At 37.5% G+C, this 16,371-nt stretch overlaps 1 protein-coding gene across 11 annotated transcripts in view; it reads right to left on the reverse strand.

Annotated features, from left to right (window-relative positions):
- The window catches only part of LOC135224515 (E3 ubiquitin-protein ligase MYCBP2-like), a 1,655,355-nt gene that overhangs the window by 206,686 nt on the left and 1,432,298 nt on the right, over nt 1-16,371 (reverse strand). For 8 of the 11 annotated variants that reach the window (XM_064263565.1, XM_064263560.1, XM_064263570.1 and 5 more), the window contains one exon: nt 7,909-8,082. In XM_064263565.1, the coding sequence (XP_064119635.1) occupies nt 7,909-8,082 (174 nt within the window). The remainder of the gene's footprint in view (nt 1-7,908; nt 8,083-16,371) is intronic. The other 3 variants (XM_064263563.1, XM_064263566.1, XM_064263562.1) reach the window with 1 other exon arrangement.

Here is a 16,371-nt window from a genome sequence, read left to right on the forward strand (position 1 = left end):
GAATATGCCATGCCATACCGTAGCCTAAGGCGATTTGTCCTAAGCATGGTAGGACTAGAAGCTTAAAAGTCATACATATATGCTTTATCACTCAACGAGATCCATATAATTCATTCGATTGACAAATAATCTAAATCATTCTAATCAGAATAGATCTATATCTAAAAATGCACCGATGGGGAATCTTATGTTGAAATAACAAATTCATACCTCCATGGGATACCGTTCTCGTCTAGTTGCGAAAAAAAATGTTCGAACAATGACTTTATCACAAATGTTATCGAATGATCTCTAATATTAGAAGGCGCTAAATCGTCGCCTGATTCGAAAGGTGGATCGATTAAAGTCATTCTACATTTTGTTTTGAATAATTGTACCAGAAGGCATTATACGAGGATCTTCGTCAAATTCATTCATTCGAAGTTCTCCTATCCATCATGGAACCGTAGGCATAAAAAGGGAGAAACACTGTTTTAGGATGCCTTTCCAATGGCTATCCCTGGCAGTCTGGGACGGCTCTACAGAACCTGCCGAGCCGGGGGAACGCCTGACCGGTGGGGATTCTCTGAAACCTCCTTACGGTTTTCGACATTCCTTCTCCTCTGGGCTTGTGAGCTTGGAAGAGGTCTAGACCTGAGAGCGAGACAGAGCCGATCAGACGCACCCTCCATTGTAATGGGGGAACACTATATTCACTTCTTACGTTCAAAGAGTTCGCATTTGAACTATATCCAAAGTCTACAATTTGCAAATATGATATTGTAGATTCTGCGGAGTAAGAGGTGATGAGGATGCAACAACTACTATACTGTTACTACTATAATTGCTCGTTAACACAAGAGCTAATAAAGCTTCTAAAGGATAGTTACTTTTCTGACTTCCCCAACTAGGAAGAAAGATATACATTTCTCAATCAAACTAACACTTATTTGTATTAACGAATAAATATTCCCTTTCATGAAAGTATAAGTAATTCACTTTCGTGAAAGTGCATGAGTGTCTACCGAAAACTTCGGTAGTTACACGTCACTAATCTTCGAAATTTTCGAAGTTAATATTATCAAAAAGTTAACAAAAGCGTATGCCGAACCAAAGATCCATTACTTCCCTGTAAAGTTAGCCCAGACGATCAATGGCGATGAAACACGAAAATCCATTCAGGAGGAACTGCAAACGTTGTTTACATTCCAGCGACAGAAAAATTATGAATTAGAAAACGGGTATGGTTCCTATTCCCGCCACCCAGCGGCGGGGGGGTAGATCACCTGACCTACCTGCCGCGTGTGCCGCGAATTTCGAATTTCTGTCGGACGACGGAGTAATAGCTATGTATATATCTGACGGGTAAGTTGAATGTATAAAATTGCTGATTTTTTCAGGTTTTGTAGCGAAGGTGTTATACTATAGTGTTTTGAAAATGCGTAAGTGTGCTAAGGGTGCTTTCCCGTAAGGGCACAGGCCTGGTAAACGTGAGTTAGCAGTTGGAAAAACCAGCATGTGTGGGCTTCATTCCTTCAAACAAGTACTGCTATTTATCGGAGCTTACTGAGCTCCAAAATCATAATTGAATGCTAAGAAAGATAGAGTATTAATGTCTATGTAGAGTTGAAAGTGATGATAGCAGTGATAATTTTGTGGCTAAAAGTGAAGATACTGATAGCAGCGAGGAGGAGATCCCTTTTGTTCTACTTCCAAAGTGTGAACACAGAGTGAGCAGGAGAGGGGGAGGGAGCAGAGTGGTAAGCCTGCAAGGTCTTCAAAACAGAAGAGGAATTAGCAAGATAATGAAGTTCAGGATTTTGTTGGTGAGTAAACCATAATACTTTTCATATATGTACATATATTTCAGTAAACCCCCAATATTCACAGGGGATATGGACCACAACCTCCCGAATAGCTAAAATCCATGAATACTTGACACCACCTCTAAAATGGCTTAAATGCTTATTTCTAGAGTTTAAACCATATCATGACAAAATCATGCTCCCAAAGCATTTAAATTTAATCTAAAAGTTAGCTTAATACTGTATTTTAATTCATATTTCATTACAGTACTGAGAGAGAGAGAGAGAGAGAGGGTGTAATTGCTGGTTGGATGGTTAACGACTGAATTTGCTGTTGGTGAGTTCTGGGTTGTCTGCTGGTGCTGTTGGAGTTTAGAGTTCTGTATTTTGAGTCAGTCAGTCTTTAGTCAGTCTTTGGTGAGAGCTGGTGATGAACAGTAATGTTGGCAGCAGTCTAGTGAAGGCATTGAAATTCGTTTGAGTTGTGTTTTGTTGATTTGTTGTTAGTTATTGTTAAGTTTGGTGTTGTTAGTGGGTGTGTGTGTTGCCTTTTTTGTGTTGTTGTTTTTTTGTGTTAGTAATTGTTTGTGCAGTGGTCTTTTGTTGTGGTTGAGTTCCTTGTGGTTTGCTGTGTTGTTGAGTTGTGGTCCTTGGGTGTTGTGTTGTTGAGTTGTGGTTGCATTTCTTGTTGTTGTTGTGTACTTGGGTTGTGGTTCTTGGTTGTTGTTGTCGGTGACCTCGACCAGCGGACAGCACAGCATAGCCTGGAGTATCTGGAGTTGGGTGAGTACATGTGTTTATTTTTTTGTTCTGTGTGTAGGTCTAGGTCAATTATCCTGCTTGTGTTCTGTAGTGTAAAGAGGAAAGAGTGACTGAGGGTGGGTTTGGCAGCTGGAGTGATTAGGTTTATGTGGGGGGGGATTTACCACTTGTTTTTTTAAGCTTGTGATCCCGCCACATTATTTTTTGGTGCCCGAACAGGAACTGTTGGTGCAGCAGCTGCAGGACAATTGGGATAGTGAGTTGTGTGATTGGTGGAGGCAGTGAGGATGGAAGGGTTGACGGAGTTGGAGAGGCTGAAGGAGGAGTTGCGGTTGGCGAGGGAAGCTAAGGAAAGATTGGAAGTGGAGAATGAGAGGTTGAGGGTAGAGTGTGAGGAACTGAAAAGCGAGTTAGAGGAAATGAGAGGAATGCTAAGGAGTGCGAAAGTGGAAATGAAAGAAGAGGTGAAAGGAGCGAAGAGAGAATGGTTGAGAAAATGGATGAAAAATTCAGGGTAATGATGAATGCAGTGCAAGAGATGATGCAGAAAATGATGAAGGGATTCATGGGAGAGAGAGCTGTAGGAGGTAGGCCTACTGGGTCTTGTGACAGGCCAGGAGTGGTAAAGAAAGTGAAAGAGTGAGTGGATGAGGGTACAAGTACAAGTGACAAAAGTGATTTGGTTGTGATAGGTAAGGGAAAGAAGGGGAAGTCTCAGGATAAGGATAAACCTGATGACAAGAATAAGAAGGGGGCTGAGGAAAAGACGAGTACTAAGGGAAAGAAGGTTAGTAAGGGTGACGGACAGGATGAGACTAGGACTGAATACATTGGGGAAGGGCTGAGAGTGATTTAGATGGTGGTGAGTGGAAACAGGTGGGTAGAAAAAGGAAGGGTAAGAAGAGCGTATTCAAGAGTATGGACGTGAGTATGGAAGTGGATTCTCTGTATTCGGAAGAGGGAAAGAGGGGTCAGAATGGAAATAGCAAAAGTGAGAGTGAGCGGGAAGTACAAAAGACTGCGTATATGAGCGAGGTACCCCGATGTGCACAATACGAGGAATATGGTAGTAGGGACATAGGGGATTTTTTTAAGGAATATGAGAAGTATTGTGAGGTTATGTATGGGGATATCAAGAGAGTCTGGGCAAGAGAGTCTGGGCAAGAGAGTTAGGTCGCTTTCTGACAGGATTTTTGTTGAGTACGTATGGAGTAATGATGAGTGTAGGGAATGTGCCTTAAGAGAGTGTGAAAGCCAGGAATGTAGAACAGGCAAAAAGGATAAAAAGTAGCATTAGATAAAGGAGAAAGCCAGATTTTGAAGAGGCAAGAATGAATGTTCGTGAGCCGTTATCAATGTATGTATGTAGGTTAGAAACATTAGCCAGGAAAAAGTTTGGGGACGAAGCGATCAATGAGTGTAAGGAGTTAGTGCGGATGTTGTTGGCGACTGTACCAGAGAGTGTACATGAGTTTGTGAATCTGAAAAGTAAGGAGAAAATGCGATGGACAAATGAAAGGTTGACTTGGAATGACATTTTAGAAATAGTAGAAGATTACGAACTAGATAGGTGTATGAAAGAGAGTAGGAGTGTTAGTGTTAGGACTGACGTAGCTGAGGTTATACCAGAATTTAAGAGCTATAGGGAGGCAGTTTTGGAAGGGCCGAGGCGAATGGCAGAGCAATTGGTAGATAGGAGTGTTAGGACAAGTAACGTGAGTGTAGTTAGCCCTAAAAGAGCTAAGAGTGCGAGTGTTGGAAGAGTAGGGTCAGTTAGTTGTGAGTGAGAGCAGCAGTGTTATAGATGTGGTAAGCCAGGACACAGGAAGAATGAATGTCGGTGGACATAAGGAACGTGCTTTGGGTGTGGGCAAATGGGGCATTTAGTGAGCGAGTGTAAGAAAGGTAGGGATATTAAATGTTATAGATGTGGACAGGCAGGACACATAGCTAGTGGATGTTGGGGTACCCGTACGGACGTGGTTTGCGGCAACTGCGAGAAGAACAGTCATTATGCTAGGATGTGTAAAGAACAGCGTGCGAAATGTGTTGAATGTGGAATGGAAGGTCATGTGGCGAGTGTGTGTACGCAAAAGAGGATGAGTCAGGTTGGGAATTCGGGAAATTAGGTGTTAAGGGGATTCAGTATGGTGGGTCCTCTAGTATGCGACAGTATGTTCGGGAGAATGTGATGAGTGAGTGGTTGAGGGTGAATAAATGTGAGCCGAGTGTCAGTGAGCAAATGGGTATGGAAGATTGGCAGTTGGTGTTGGTTGAGTATGGAAGAAAGCAGAAGGTAAGGAAAGGGAATGAAAGGGAGAAACGTGAGCTGCGCAATAGAGGGATTAGTGTTAGGGTTAAAATGTTGGATAAGGCATGTAATATGGATAACTTTGAGGGGAGGAATGATACGTACAGTGTGTGTGGGTTTGAATTGTCAGGGTTTAGTGACGTTTCACCAGGAAGGGAATCAGGTGGTAAGGATGTAGTTGGCAGTATGAATGAGTCTCTTCAGGAGTTTGGCAGGAGTATAAACGAGATAAGTGATTGGGTGGCAGAGTTACAAGAGATATTCGGACAAGAGTAGGAAGGGGTGGATGAGATCGTGAATGGGATTTGGGAGGATGGTAGTGAGGGAGATGGTAATGGTTGTCTGACTGGAAGTGGTCTGGGAGAAGTTGATGGTGGTGTAACTGAGTGTGTGTATGAGGGCCCTCAAACAAGATCCAGGGGGCCTGCATCCAAGCATCCATGGGTGTTGCAGAAGGCTATTTAGTGTGGGTGTTGTGAGTGTAAGGAGACATCGTCAAATGTAATGGGGGAGGAAATATGGAGGAGTTATGGTGTTCCATTTGACAACGTCTGTGAGAGAGAGAGAGAGAGAGAGAGAGAGAGAGAGAGAGAGAGAGAGAGAGAGAGAGAGAGAGGGTATAATTGCTGGTTGGATGGTTTACGACTGAATTTGCTGTTAGTGAGTTCTGGGTTGTCTGCTGGTGCTCTTGGAGTTTAGAGTTCTGTGTTTTGAGTCAGTCTTTAGTCAGTCTTTGGTGAGAGCTGGTGATGGACAGTAGTGTTGGCAGCAGTCTAGTGAAGGCATTGAAATTCGTTTGAGTTGTGTTTTGTTGATTTGTTGTTAGTTATTGTTAAGTTTGGTGTTGTTAGTGAGTGTGTGTGTTGCCTTTCTTGTGTGTTTGTTTTTATGTGTTAGTAATTGTTTGTGCAGTGGTCTTTTGTTTTGGTTGAGTTCCTTGTGGTTTGCTGAGTTGTTGAGTTGTGGTTGTGTTCCTTGTTGTTGTTGTGTTGTGGTTCTTGGTTGTTGCTGTCAGTGTCTCAGTGACCTCGACCAGCGGACAGCACAGCATAGCCGGGAATATCTGGAGTTGGGCGAGTACATGTGTTTGTTTTTTTGTTCTGTGTGTAGGTATAGGTCAATTGTCCTGCTTGTATTCTGTAGTGTAAAGAGGAAAGTGTGACTGAGGGTGGGTTTGACAGCTGGAGTGATTAAGTTTATGTGGGGGGGATTTGCCCAGCAGTTTTAAGCATGTGATCCCGCCACAGTACCCTTACAAAGGAATTGAGAATGGCAAACTTCATCCCAGAAGAAACCTCGGAGACGTCGAAGTGGCAACTCATCCACGACATAGGATTCCAATACAGGACATAACAGAGGAAGAGGTATGTGAAGAAGGAATCTCTGGACATAGTGTGCTGCCAGATCGTCACTCTCCGGGTACTTAAACGACACCAGGAAGAGGGTAGGCAGGTGATTTACCTGGATGAGACGTGATTTACCACAAGGATGAATCACAGCATGGAGTGGGTAGACAGTACTCAGCCAAGCACCAGCGATGCATACAACCCGTCAAGTGCCGCCAGTAGAAGGGGAGCGCCTTGTATTGGTTGTCGCTGGCTCAACGGAAAGATTTGTTGAGAATTCTTTTGTTTGTTTTGCCACAAAAACACCATGGGAAGATGAATGGATAATTGTTCTCTGATGGATGACATCGCTACTTTTACCATCGCTTCCTGAACCATTGGTCCTGAACCATTTCCTATTCAGTATCTTACACATAAATGCTTATATGAAAGATGCTGAATAGGAAATGGTTATTGTCAGTAATTCAAAATGTAAAAAGTTACATCATAGTACACTCTTCCATTCGTAAGTTTGAGACAGAGAGAGAAACAAGTGGGCAGAGCTTCTTTCCCAACTCTGCAGCTAAGCCCAGGACATGTGTTCGTATATCTAGAATGAATGTTGAAGAAATTTTAAAAAGTTCAAGAGAAAATTGCCTTAATCAATAAATTCTGATATGTACTTCATTACATTGCCCAAAATTACCAGAGGGTCTAAAACATGTTAGGCCAAAATATCAATTAGATAAATTTGATCTATAAAATGATATTTAAAAAAAACCTTATGCAACAACTGGCTTAAAATGATTAGTGAGTCAGCTATTAATGTTCCATTAAAGTCAGTCATTTTATAAAGGCAAAAATACCCATAATATTTATATAGTACTATATTCAAGTTACTACTGATCTATTAACTAATCTACTGTAATCTGCTGAAATGGGAACGAATCTTTGTGACTGCATATTTTCTATGATATTTTCATTTATTATTTTACGAAAGAATACCTTCTAAATTTCATTCATGGGTCTTCTACGGGAGTTCTTATTACCCTCTAGCAAAGATAACCTTCTGAGGTTAAGACAGGCTGATGAAAAATGTAACCTCTGGCCTCTAAGATGCAAGGTAAATTTCTGAGACTTATTTTAGTAAAGTGTCTTTGACACCCAGAAATACTGGTAACATGCATACAAACCTTTCCAACAAATCATGCGAGGGGACCTAGTAGAGTTATTTTGCATACATTTGTGACAGCCCTGGCAGTGCTTCGTGAATTTACCTTGTCAAGTTCCCAATCTGTCACGATCAAAACCCAATACTGGAGGCCATGTTTTATTTTACTTGGTCATGCATCTTACCACATTTCTGTGAGTGAAGAGACATGCCACATACCTCACCTTCCTCTCAACGCAAAGAGGAACAAAAGTGAGACTATTTTCTTCTTGAGTCATCAATAAATGATCAACCCAATTACCTCATTAGTCAGTAGAAAATATCAAACTGAGGTACTGATGTGAGATGGTATCATGACTTTAATGAAAAAAAATTAATCTTAGCTGTTCTCTTAATACCCCATAACTCATATAGGAATATTATAACAACTTTTAAATATTTAAATCAGACACCTGAGTTAGGTCCTTGACCTTACCAAGGCAAGGCCACAGAATTTCTCTTTGTCAATTGATGAACACATCCATAACTTTAAAGAAAATTATGAGACACACATACATCACTAATTACCATATCATGTGATCTGTCTCGATGATGAGGCTGATCTTGAAGATTATGATCATCAGGAAGAGGAGGCGAGGGTGATGAAGGAGTAAGAGCAGCAACAAAACACCACAGAAGGTCATGTAAACAGGTTGGCTGGGTTACACTTCGAAGCAACCAGTTCAGTGCCTGGAAATTAATGAAAGAGCATAGACTTATTCTACCCAACTATTATTCTGCAGAGTACAACTAACACATATAACAAACAATACATAAATCAATTCTGAATTACATCGGAGTCCCTGACAATTCCACCGAATTACTCAAGAAAATTTCAAAGGGGTTAGGAACTTTTCATTATAAATGTGCTCGTATCAAATTGAGGATTCACTCTTTAATGATAATGCAGTGTATTACTTGCAATTTTGATGGTTTGATGCTTGGTTTTGGATTGGCTCAGAATCCAGTATCTTCATAGGCAATGTCTAATATCATAATATCAATTGTAATTAGCAGTCACTAAGTTTCTCAAGTTACAACTGGTAAGAATGGAGTATCTTTGGATGAATCGGACACATTAATAATTGTTTTCATGCAACCAGCACCACTAATTCATCCTTTAAACAGAACAAAGAACTGCTTGGCTTTATCTCCAAAGATGTGTGCCATTAGAAGTTGGTGCAGGACCAAGCATTATTGGTCCAACCTCCAAAGTGGTAGAACCACTGACTGTTACTGATGTCTCCCCAATTAAATGAGGACTTTTATCCCCTATAACATCATGCCAGACTTGGAACTTTGTTTGCTATAAATTTGTATTTTGCTCAAAAAGATCTGCTGTTCCTGGTGCGTGCAGGCATTCCCTCCACTAAGCCTCACAAGACTAATATAAAAGCTTGCATTTTGTAGTAACTCTTTTGTGACAATCTATTGCTTTCTTTTCTGGCGAGTTACATTCAGCAATATCATCAACAAAAGCCAATCCAATATTTAAAAGGCATTTCATATGAGAAATAAGTAAAAACATAAATATTTATATGTACATATAATTATATCTAATCACATATACTATCTATACATACACACAGTGCATACTCTTATATATAAGATTTAATATTACAATCCTTACCATGTCCTTCTCTGTCACGTCCACAAGAGAGTAACCCATGTCTTAGATTCCCAAGGCTGGAGCATTTAACCACCAAATGTCTCACAACCAGCAAATGTCTCACAGTCAAGAGTACAATACAGTCATTGTAGAATTGAGGACTTTTACCTGACATCAAAAAACAATGAATGAGTCTTAAATGACCAATACTTAGCCTGCACAACATCATTTCTTGCCTCCTTTGCATATAGGGATACGACCAGGAGATACTGATGAGTTTATACTGCACAATATTTTGTTTCAGTTCGTTCCCGATGGGACTGTCAAAAGTTTTTCATTTTCTGACCAACTAGAGGATATAGTACATTCCAATACGTAGTTGGACTCTTCCAGGTTCTGGGGAAGTGATTGCTGACTTAGCAAATTGACCAGCTTGCTCATTCCCAAGAACTCCAACATGAGAAGTCACCCAGCAAAAATTTTTTTTCTTTACCTCTTCTTATCACTAAAAGAACCATTCCAATATCTCTAAAATCATTGGGGTAAATGATTAAAAGACTCCAAAGACTGAAGAACACTTCTTGAGTGACAATATATAGTAAAACTATTTCCATTTTCCAAGTTAAAATTTCTTTTATGGCCTTTAAAATTGCATGCAGTTCTGCTGTAAAAATAGATGCAATCGACGATGATCTCCTACTTCTTTCTGCATCAGGAAAGGACACTCCAGAGCCATTGCCAGCATCTGATTTTGGGCCTCAATGAAAACTGCAACGGAGTTTTCATGTTAAGAGGAAGGATAAAAAATACTGATTTCTTTATGTCACTGGACATTTATGCTTTTGTTGAATGAAAATAGATATCAACAAAATTTTACCTCTGGAAGGTTCTCAGGGGGCTAACTGAATACCTAAGCTGGTAAAAATGATATGTCTACAATAAAATGAGATTTTATGTATACTTGCCAAGTAATTATATATCTATAGTTTCACATCCATTGGCAGCTGGAATTTTGGAAATTCGAGGTACAGTAAACCGCCCCCCCCCCCCCCCTCCGCCAAGATTCGTGGACTCACGATTCGCAGAAATTTTTCTACAGACCGTATATAGTAATTATTCATGGAAAATTTGCATATTTGTGGTATTTTTCACTGAGAAATACAATGAACCCCCGTATTCGTGGACTCACATATTCACGGATTTCTCTCTGAAACAAATTTTACTTTTGATTTTCACACATGATTAGCTTGGGTCTATTTTCAGCAGTATACACTCTCGGTTACGTAATGTGAATGAACATTTAAATAGACAATATCTATATTAATCTGCTTTATTTGATTATTCCCGTTATTCTTTTTTTATTGGCCATGTTCTCCTTTTTCTTAATCTTTTCATAATTGCATAGCATAATTTACTCAGACCTAGAGCTAGCTATTCAAAGTCAAAAAGCAACCATTAAAAAAAGTCAAACGAACATAATTCAGTTAAGGGTCTTGACTACTGGGAAAGACTACAATTTTTAAAATTATATAGTCTAGAAAGGAGAAGAGTACGCTAAATGATAATACAGGCATGGAAACAGATACAAGGAATTCCCGAAAACATCATGGAGCTAAAAATATCAAAAGGAGCAAGCAGAGGTAGGTTAATAGTGTGCAAAACTATACCAGGAAAAATAAGGACATTAATCCACTACACACCAGCATTGACAATGCAACGTCTATTCAATGTGTCGCCAGCTCATCTGAGGAATATATCAGGAGTGAGCATAGATGTGTTTAAGAATAAGCTCGACAAATATCTAAGCTGCATCCCAGACCATTCAAGATTGGAAGATGCACTGGCAATTCTCTGCTAGACATTAGAGGTGCCTCACACTGAGGGACCTGGGGCAACCCGAACAAGACGTAAGGTCTGTAAGGTCTGTAAGGTCTCTCTCCTGCATAGCCATCTTCTATTTCTCTTTGTGCTTGATGCATTTCACTAAAGGATATATACAGCAGTGTACATATTCCTTTAATAAAATGTGGACAAATCATAAAGGTGAAAACGCAAAATAAAACCAAATAAAACAAGCTCTAGCAAGTTCACCAACACTAGCAAATGAGTGTATGTAGGTAAGTACCTTTTTGGGTTGTGAAAATAAAAATTGAGAAAATACAGTAAATATATAAATGAAATGTGTAAATTATAAAAAAAATCATATAGAGTAACAACACAAAGCAAAATAAGCTCATGCAAGTTCACTGTCAGCAGCAAATGAGTGTGTGCGTACATACTACATAACCTATGCATAAAATTTTGTTTATCTTTAAGATGGTAAAAATAAAAACTGAGAAAATACAGTATATATATATATATATATAATATATATATATATATATATATATATGTATATATATAATATATAATTATATAAGTATTATATATATTAGTAATAGAATATATATACCGTGTTCCCCCCTTATTCACGGGGGATGGGTACCAGACACCCACGCGAATAGCTCGAACCCACAAATAGTTAGAACTTCCCTCTAAAAATGCTTATGTCTGCCTATCATGAAAGTTCAAATACCAAATGTATACTTAAAAGTATCATCCTCATTCAAATATACCACTAAATTGGTATTATTAATATCATTTCAAAGTCATCTGAAACATTTTACCATTAGAAATATATAAACAGCCAATAACAGAGAGAGAGAGAGAGAGAGAGAGAGAGAGAGAGAGAAACTCCTTATGATATCAAAAGATTGAAATGAACTTCAATGGGCAACACTTCTTCCCCACCCATAAATACATATATCTTTTCCAGAGAAGAGAGAAAGAGAGGGCTGAACAAGTATCTATTTGTCTGTCTATCACTTCTTTTGCTGAGAGAGATAAAAGAAGGCAGAAACAGAAACACTAAATGCATACCTTATGTAACATCCTACACCAAATTTACCTTAAATTATTATCATATTACTGTATTAATCTTAGAGATTGTATTAATATAATTTCAGAGTAATCTTAAACCTTAGTACCCTCAAAGGTATATACGTACTTACATACGTACTTCTAACACTTGCAGCCAAGAGAGAGAGAGAAAGAGAGTTACCACTATGACACATGTATCATGTGGAGAGAGAGAAGAGAAGAGAGAGAGAGAGAGAGAGAGAGAGAGAGAGTTGTCCTTACAGTATTTAAAAGAGCGAAATGGAGAGATTATTGTATTTAAAATACTTTAAAATACTAACATATGAATTTTATAATTAAAGTTATAGTATTATTATTTTAGATATTATAGTATTATTATTGTAAAACATAAATAATAAACTTATTGCATACACGTACCATAAAAATTATCTCATCTCAGTAAGAGAGAGAGAGAGAGAGAGAGAGAGAGAGAGAGAGAGAGAGAGAGAGAGAGAGAATGCATAAAAACCATTAAATTTGGTGACCCTTATATGGCATTGTTCCCCTCCCCTGTCACAATACTTGACATATTTGACAGATTCTGAGCTGAGCTTCTCTGGAGTTGAGAGAAGGAAATAGATACAGAGACGAAGGGAAGAATTTTCATTTGAAATTAGAGTTTTGTTATTATTATTATTATTATTTTTTTTTTTTTTTTTTTTTTTTTTTTTTTTTTTTTTTTTTGCTCTATCACAGTCCTCCAATTCGACTGGGTGGTATTTACAGTGTGGGGTTCCGGGTTGCATCCTGCCTCCTAAGGAGTCCATCACTTTTCTTACTATGTGTGCCGTTTCTAGGATCACACTCTTCTGCATGAGTCCTGGAGCTACTTCAGCCTCTAGTTTTTCTAGATTCCTTTCAGGGAATCTTGGATCGTGCCTAGTGCTCCTATGATTATGGGTACGAATTTCCCCCCCCCCCCCCCCCCCCCCCCAAAATGGGCATATCCCATATCCTTCTTATTTCTATTTCAGATCTTGATACTTATCCATTTTTTTCTCTCTTTCTCTTCACTCTGGTGTCCCATGGTATTGGCGACATCAAATGAGTGATACTTTCTTCTTGACTTTGTCAATCAACGTCACGTCTGGTCTGTTTGCACGTATCACCCTATCCGTTCTGATACCATAGTCCCAGAGGATCTTTGCGTGATCGTTTTCTATCACTCACTCGGTTGGTGCTCGTACCACTTATTACTTGCAAGGTAGCTGATGTTTCTTGCACAGGCTCCAGTGGAGGGTTTTTGCCACTGAATCATGCCTCTTTTAGTACTGGTTCTGTGCAAGTGCCGGGCATTCGCTTGCTATGTGGTTTATGGTTTCATTTTTTGTATTGCACTTCCTACATATGGGAGAGATGTTATTTCTGTCTATCGTTCTTTGAACATATCTGGTTCTTAGAGCCTGATCTTATGCCGCTGTTATCATTCCTTCAGTTTCTTTCTTTAGCTCTCCCCTCTGTAGCCATTGCCATATGTCATCGCTGGCTAGATTTCTTTTAGGTCTGTCTCATGTATTGTCCGTGCATTGGTTTGTTGTGCCAGTCCTCTGTTCTGTCTGTCATTCTCCTGTATCTGTATATTTCTGGGTCTTCGTCTACTTTTATTAGTCCTTCTTCCCAAGCACTCTTTAGCCACTCGTCTTCACTGGTTTTCAGATATTGCCCCAGTGCCCTGTTCTCGATGTTGACGCAGTCCTCTATACTTAGTAGTCCTCTCCCTCCTTCCTTTCGTGTTATGTATAGTCTGTCCATATTTGCTCTTGGGTGTAGTGCTTTGTTTGGTATTGTTCATATGTTTCCTGGTTTTCTGATCTATGCTGCGGAGTTCTGTCTTCGTCCATTCCACTATTCTGCGCTGTATCTGATTACTGGCACTGCCCATGTGTTTATGGCTTTTATCATATATTCCGGCATTGAGTTTTGACTTGAGTATCGCCTTGAGTCTCTGCATATATTCTTTCCTGATCGTGTCCTTCATCTCTTGGTTACTCTCTTGGGGACGTGACAGAGAAGGGCATGGTGAGGATTGTAATATAGAACAGTTATATATCATTGTTAGTTAGGCGGGCTCCTCAACAAATTTTAAATCATATATATAAGAGTATGCACTGTGTGTATGTATAGATAGTATATGTGATTAGATATAACTTTTATAGTACATATAAATATTTATGTTTTTACTTATTTCTCATATGAAATGCCTTTTAAATATATATATATATATATATATATATATATATACATATATATATATACATATATACACACACACACACACATACACACACACACACATATATATATATATATATATATATATATATATATATATATATATATATATAGTTTTATAGTTTCATATTTATATTTATAATACCATTAATAACCTAGATGTTGTGATGCCAGTTTTAGTAGCCCATAACAGCCATTCAATCAATTTAACTAAAAAATACTGCATTCAGTACTTAAGAAAAACTCAGAATGGAGTTGAGAGAAGGAAATGGATACAGAGATGAAGGGAAGAATTTTCATTTGAAATTACAGTTTTGTTTATTATTATTATTATTATTATTATTATTATTATTATTATTATTATTATTATTATTATTATTATTATTATTTGAAAATATTAATAAACATACATCTACCATGAAAATTCTCTCATCTCAGTAAAGAGAGAGGAGTTAATTCTTATGTACGTGAAACAGAAAGGTTATATTTATTTCTTTAAAATGCTACCACACACGAATTTTGTAATTATTATTATTATTATTATTATTATTATTATTATTATTATTATTATTATTATTATTTATTATTAACAACTGAAAATATCAATAATCATATTACATACTAGTAACCATAAAATTCTTCTTTCATCTTGGTAAGAGAGAGAGAGAGAGAGAGAGAGAGAGAGAGAGAGAGAGAGAGAGAGAGAGAGAGTTGTCCTTACAGTATTAAAAGAGTGAAATGGAAAGATTATTGTATTTAAAATACTAACATATGAATTTTATAACTAAAGTTATAGTATTATTATTTTAGATATTATAGTATTATTATTGTAAAACATAAATAATAAACTTATTGCATACACGTACCATAAAAGTTATCTCATCTCAGTAAGAGAGAGAGAGAGAGAGAGAGAGAGAGAGAGAGAGAGAGAATGCATAAAAACCATTAAATCCGGTGACCATTATATGGCATTGTTCCCCTCCCCTGTCACAATACTTGACATATTTGACAGATTCTGAGCTGAGCTTCTCTGGAGTTGAGAGAAGGAAATGGATACAGAGATGAAGGGAAGAATTTTCATTTGAAATTACAGTTTTGTTGTTGTTATTATTATTATTATTATTATTATTATTATTATTATTATTATTATTATTATTATTTGAAAATATTAATAAACACATACATCTACCATGAAAATTCTCTCATCTCAGTAAGAAAGAGGAGTTAATTCTTATGTAAGTGAAACAGAAAGGTTATATTTATTTCTTTAAAATGCTACCACACACGAATTTTGTAATTATTATTATTATTATTATTATTATTATTATTGCTATTATTATTATATTATTATTATTATTATTATTATTATTAACAACTGAAAATATCAATAATCCTATTACATACTAGTAACCATAAAGATTCTTTCATCTTGGTGAGAGAGAGAGAGAGAGAGAGAGAGAGAGAGAGAGAGAGAGAGAGAGAGAGAGAGAGAGAGAGTTTATCTCTCTGTTCTCTCAGAAAATACTTCTAACACTTCTAGTGTGGAAAAGAAGAGAGAGAGAGAGAGAGAGAGAGAGAGAGAGAGAGAGAGAGAGAGAGAGAGAGAGAGTAATCCTTATATAAAAGAGTGAAATGGATAGATTCTTGTATTTCTATACAATACTATCATATAATATGAGTTTTGTAATTACAGTTATATTATTATTATTATTATTATTATTATTATTTGAAAGTATTAATAAAAATATAGTACATATACTATAAAAATTCTCTCTTCTCAGTAAGAGAGAGAGAGAGAGAGAGAGAGAGAGAGAGAGAGAGAGAGAGAGAGAGAGAGAGAGAAATTACATGAACACTTAATGGCAACAACACAACAGCTCCTCCCCTTCCTGTCACATTCCTTGATATATTTGACAGTTTTAGTACCTGGAGTTAGAGAGAAGACTGGGATTTCCTTCATTCTTACATAATTTTTTAAATTCATAAACTAAAATCTTACTAATTCGTTATAGTATTTTCTTTAATGAATTGATATTATTGCTGTTTACATTAATATCAATATTTGAAAATAGTAAATCATTTATTTATCATGCAAAAGACATACATTTCTGAGAGAGAGAGAGAGAGAGAGAGAGAGAGAGAGAGAGAGAGAGAGAGAAAATTATTTTTATGTGATATTT

The sequence above is a fragment of the Macrobrachium nipponense genome, chromosome 12 (genome assembly GCF_015104395.2).
Source record: "Macrobrachium nipponense isolate FS-2020 chromosome 12, ASM1510439v2, whole genome shotgun sequence".
Classification (NCBI taxonomy): domain Eukaryota; kingdom Metazoa; phylum Arthropoda; class Malacostraca; order Decapoda; family Palaemonidae; genus Macrobrachium; species Macrobrachium nipponense.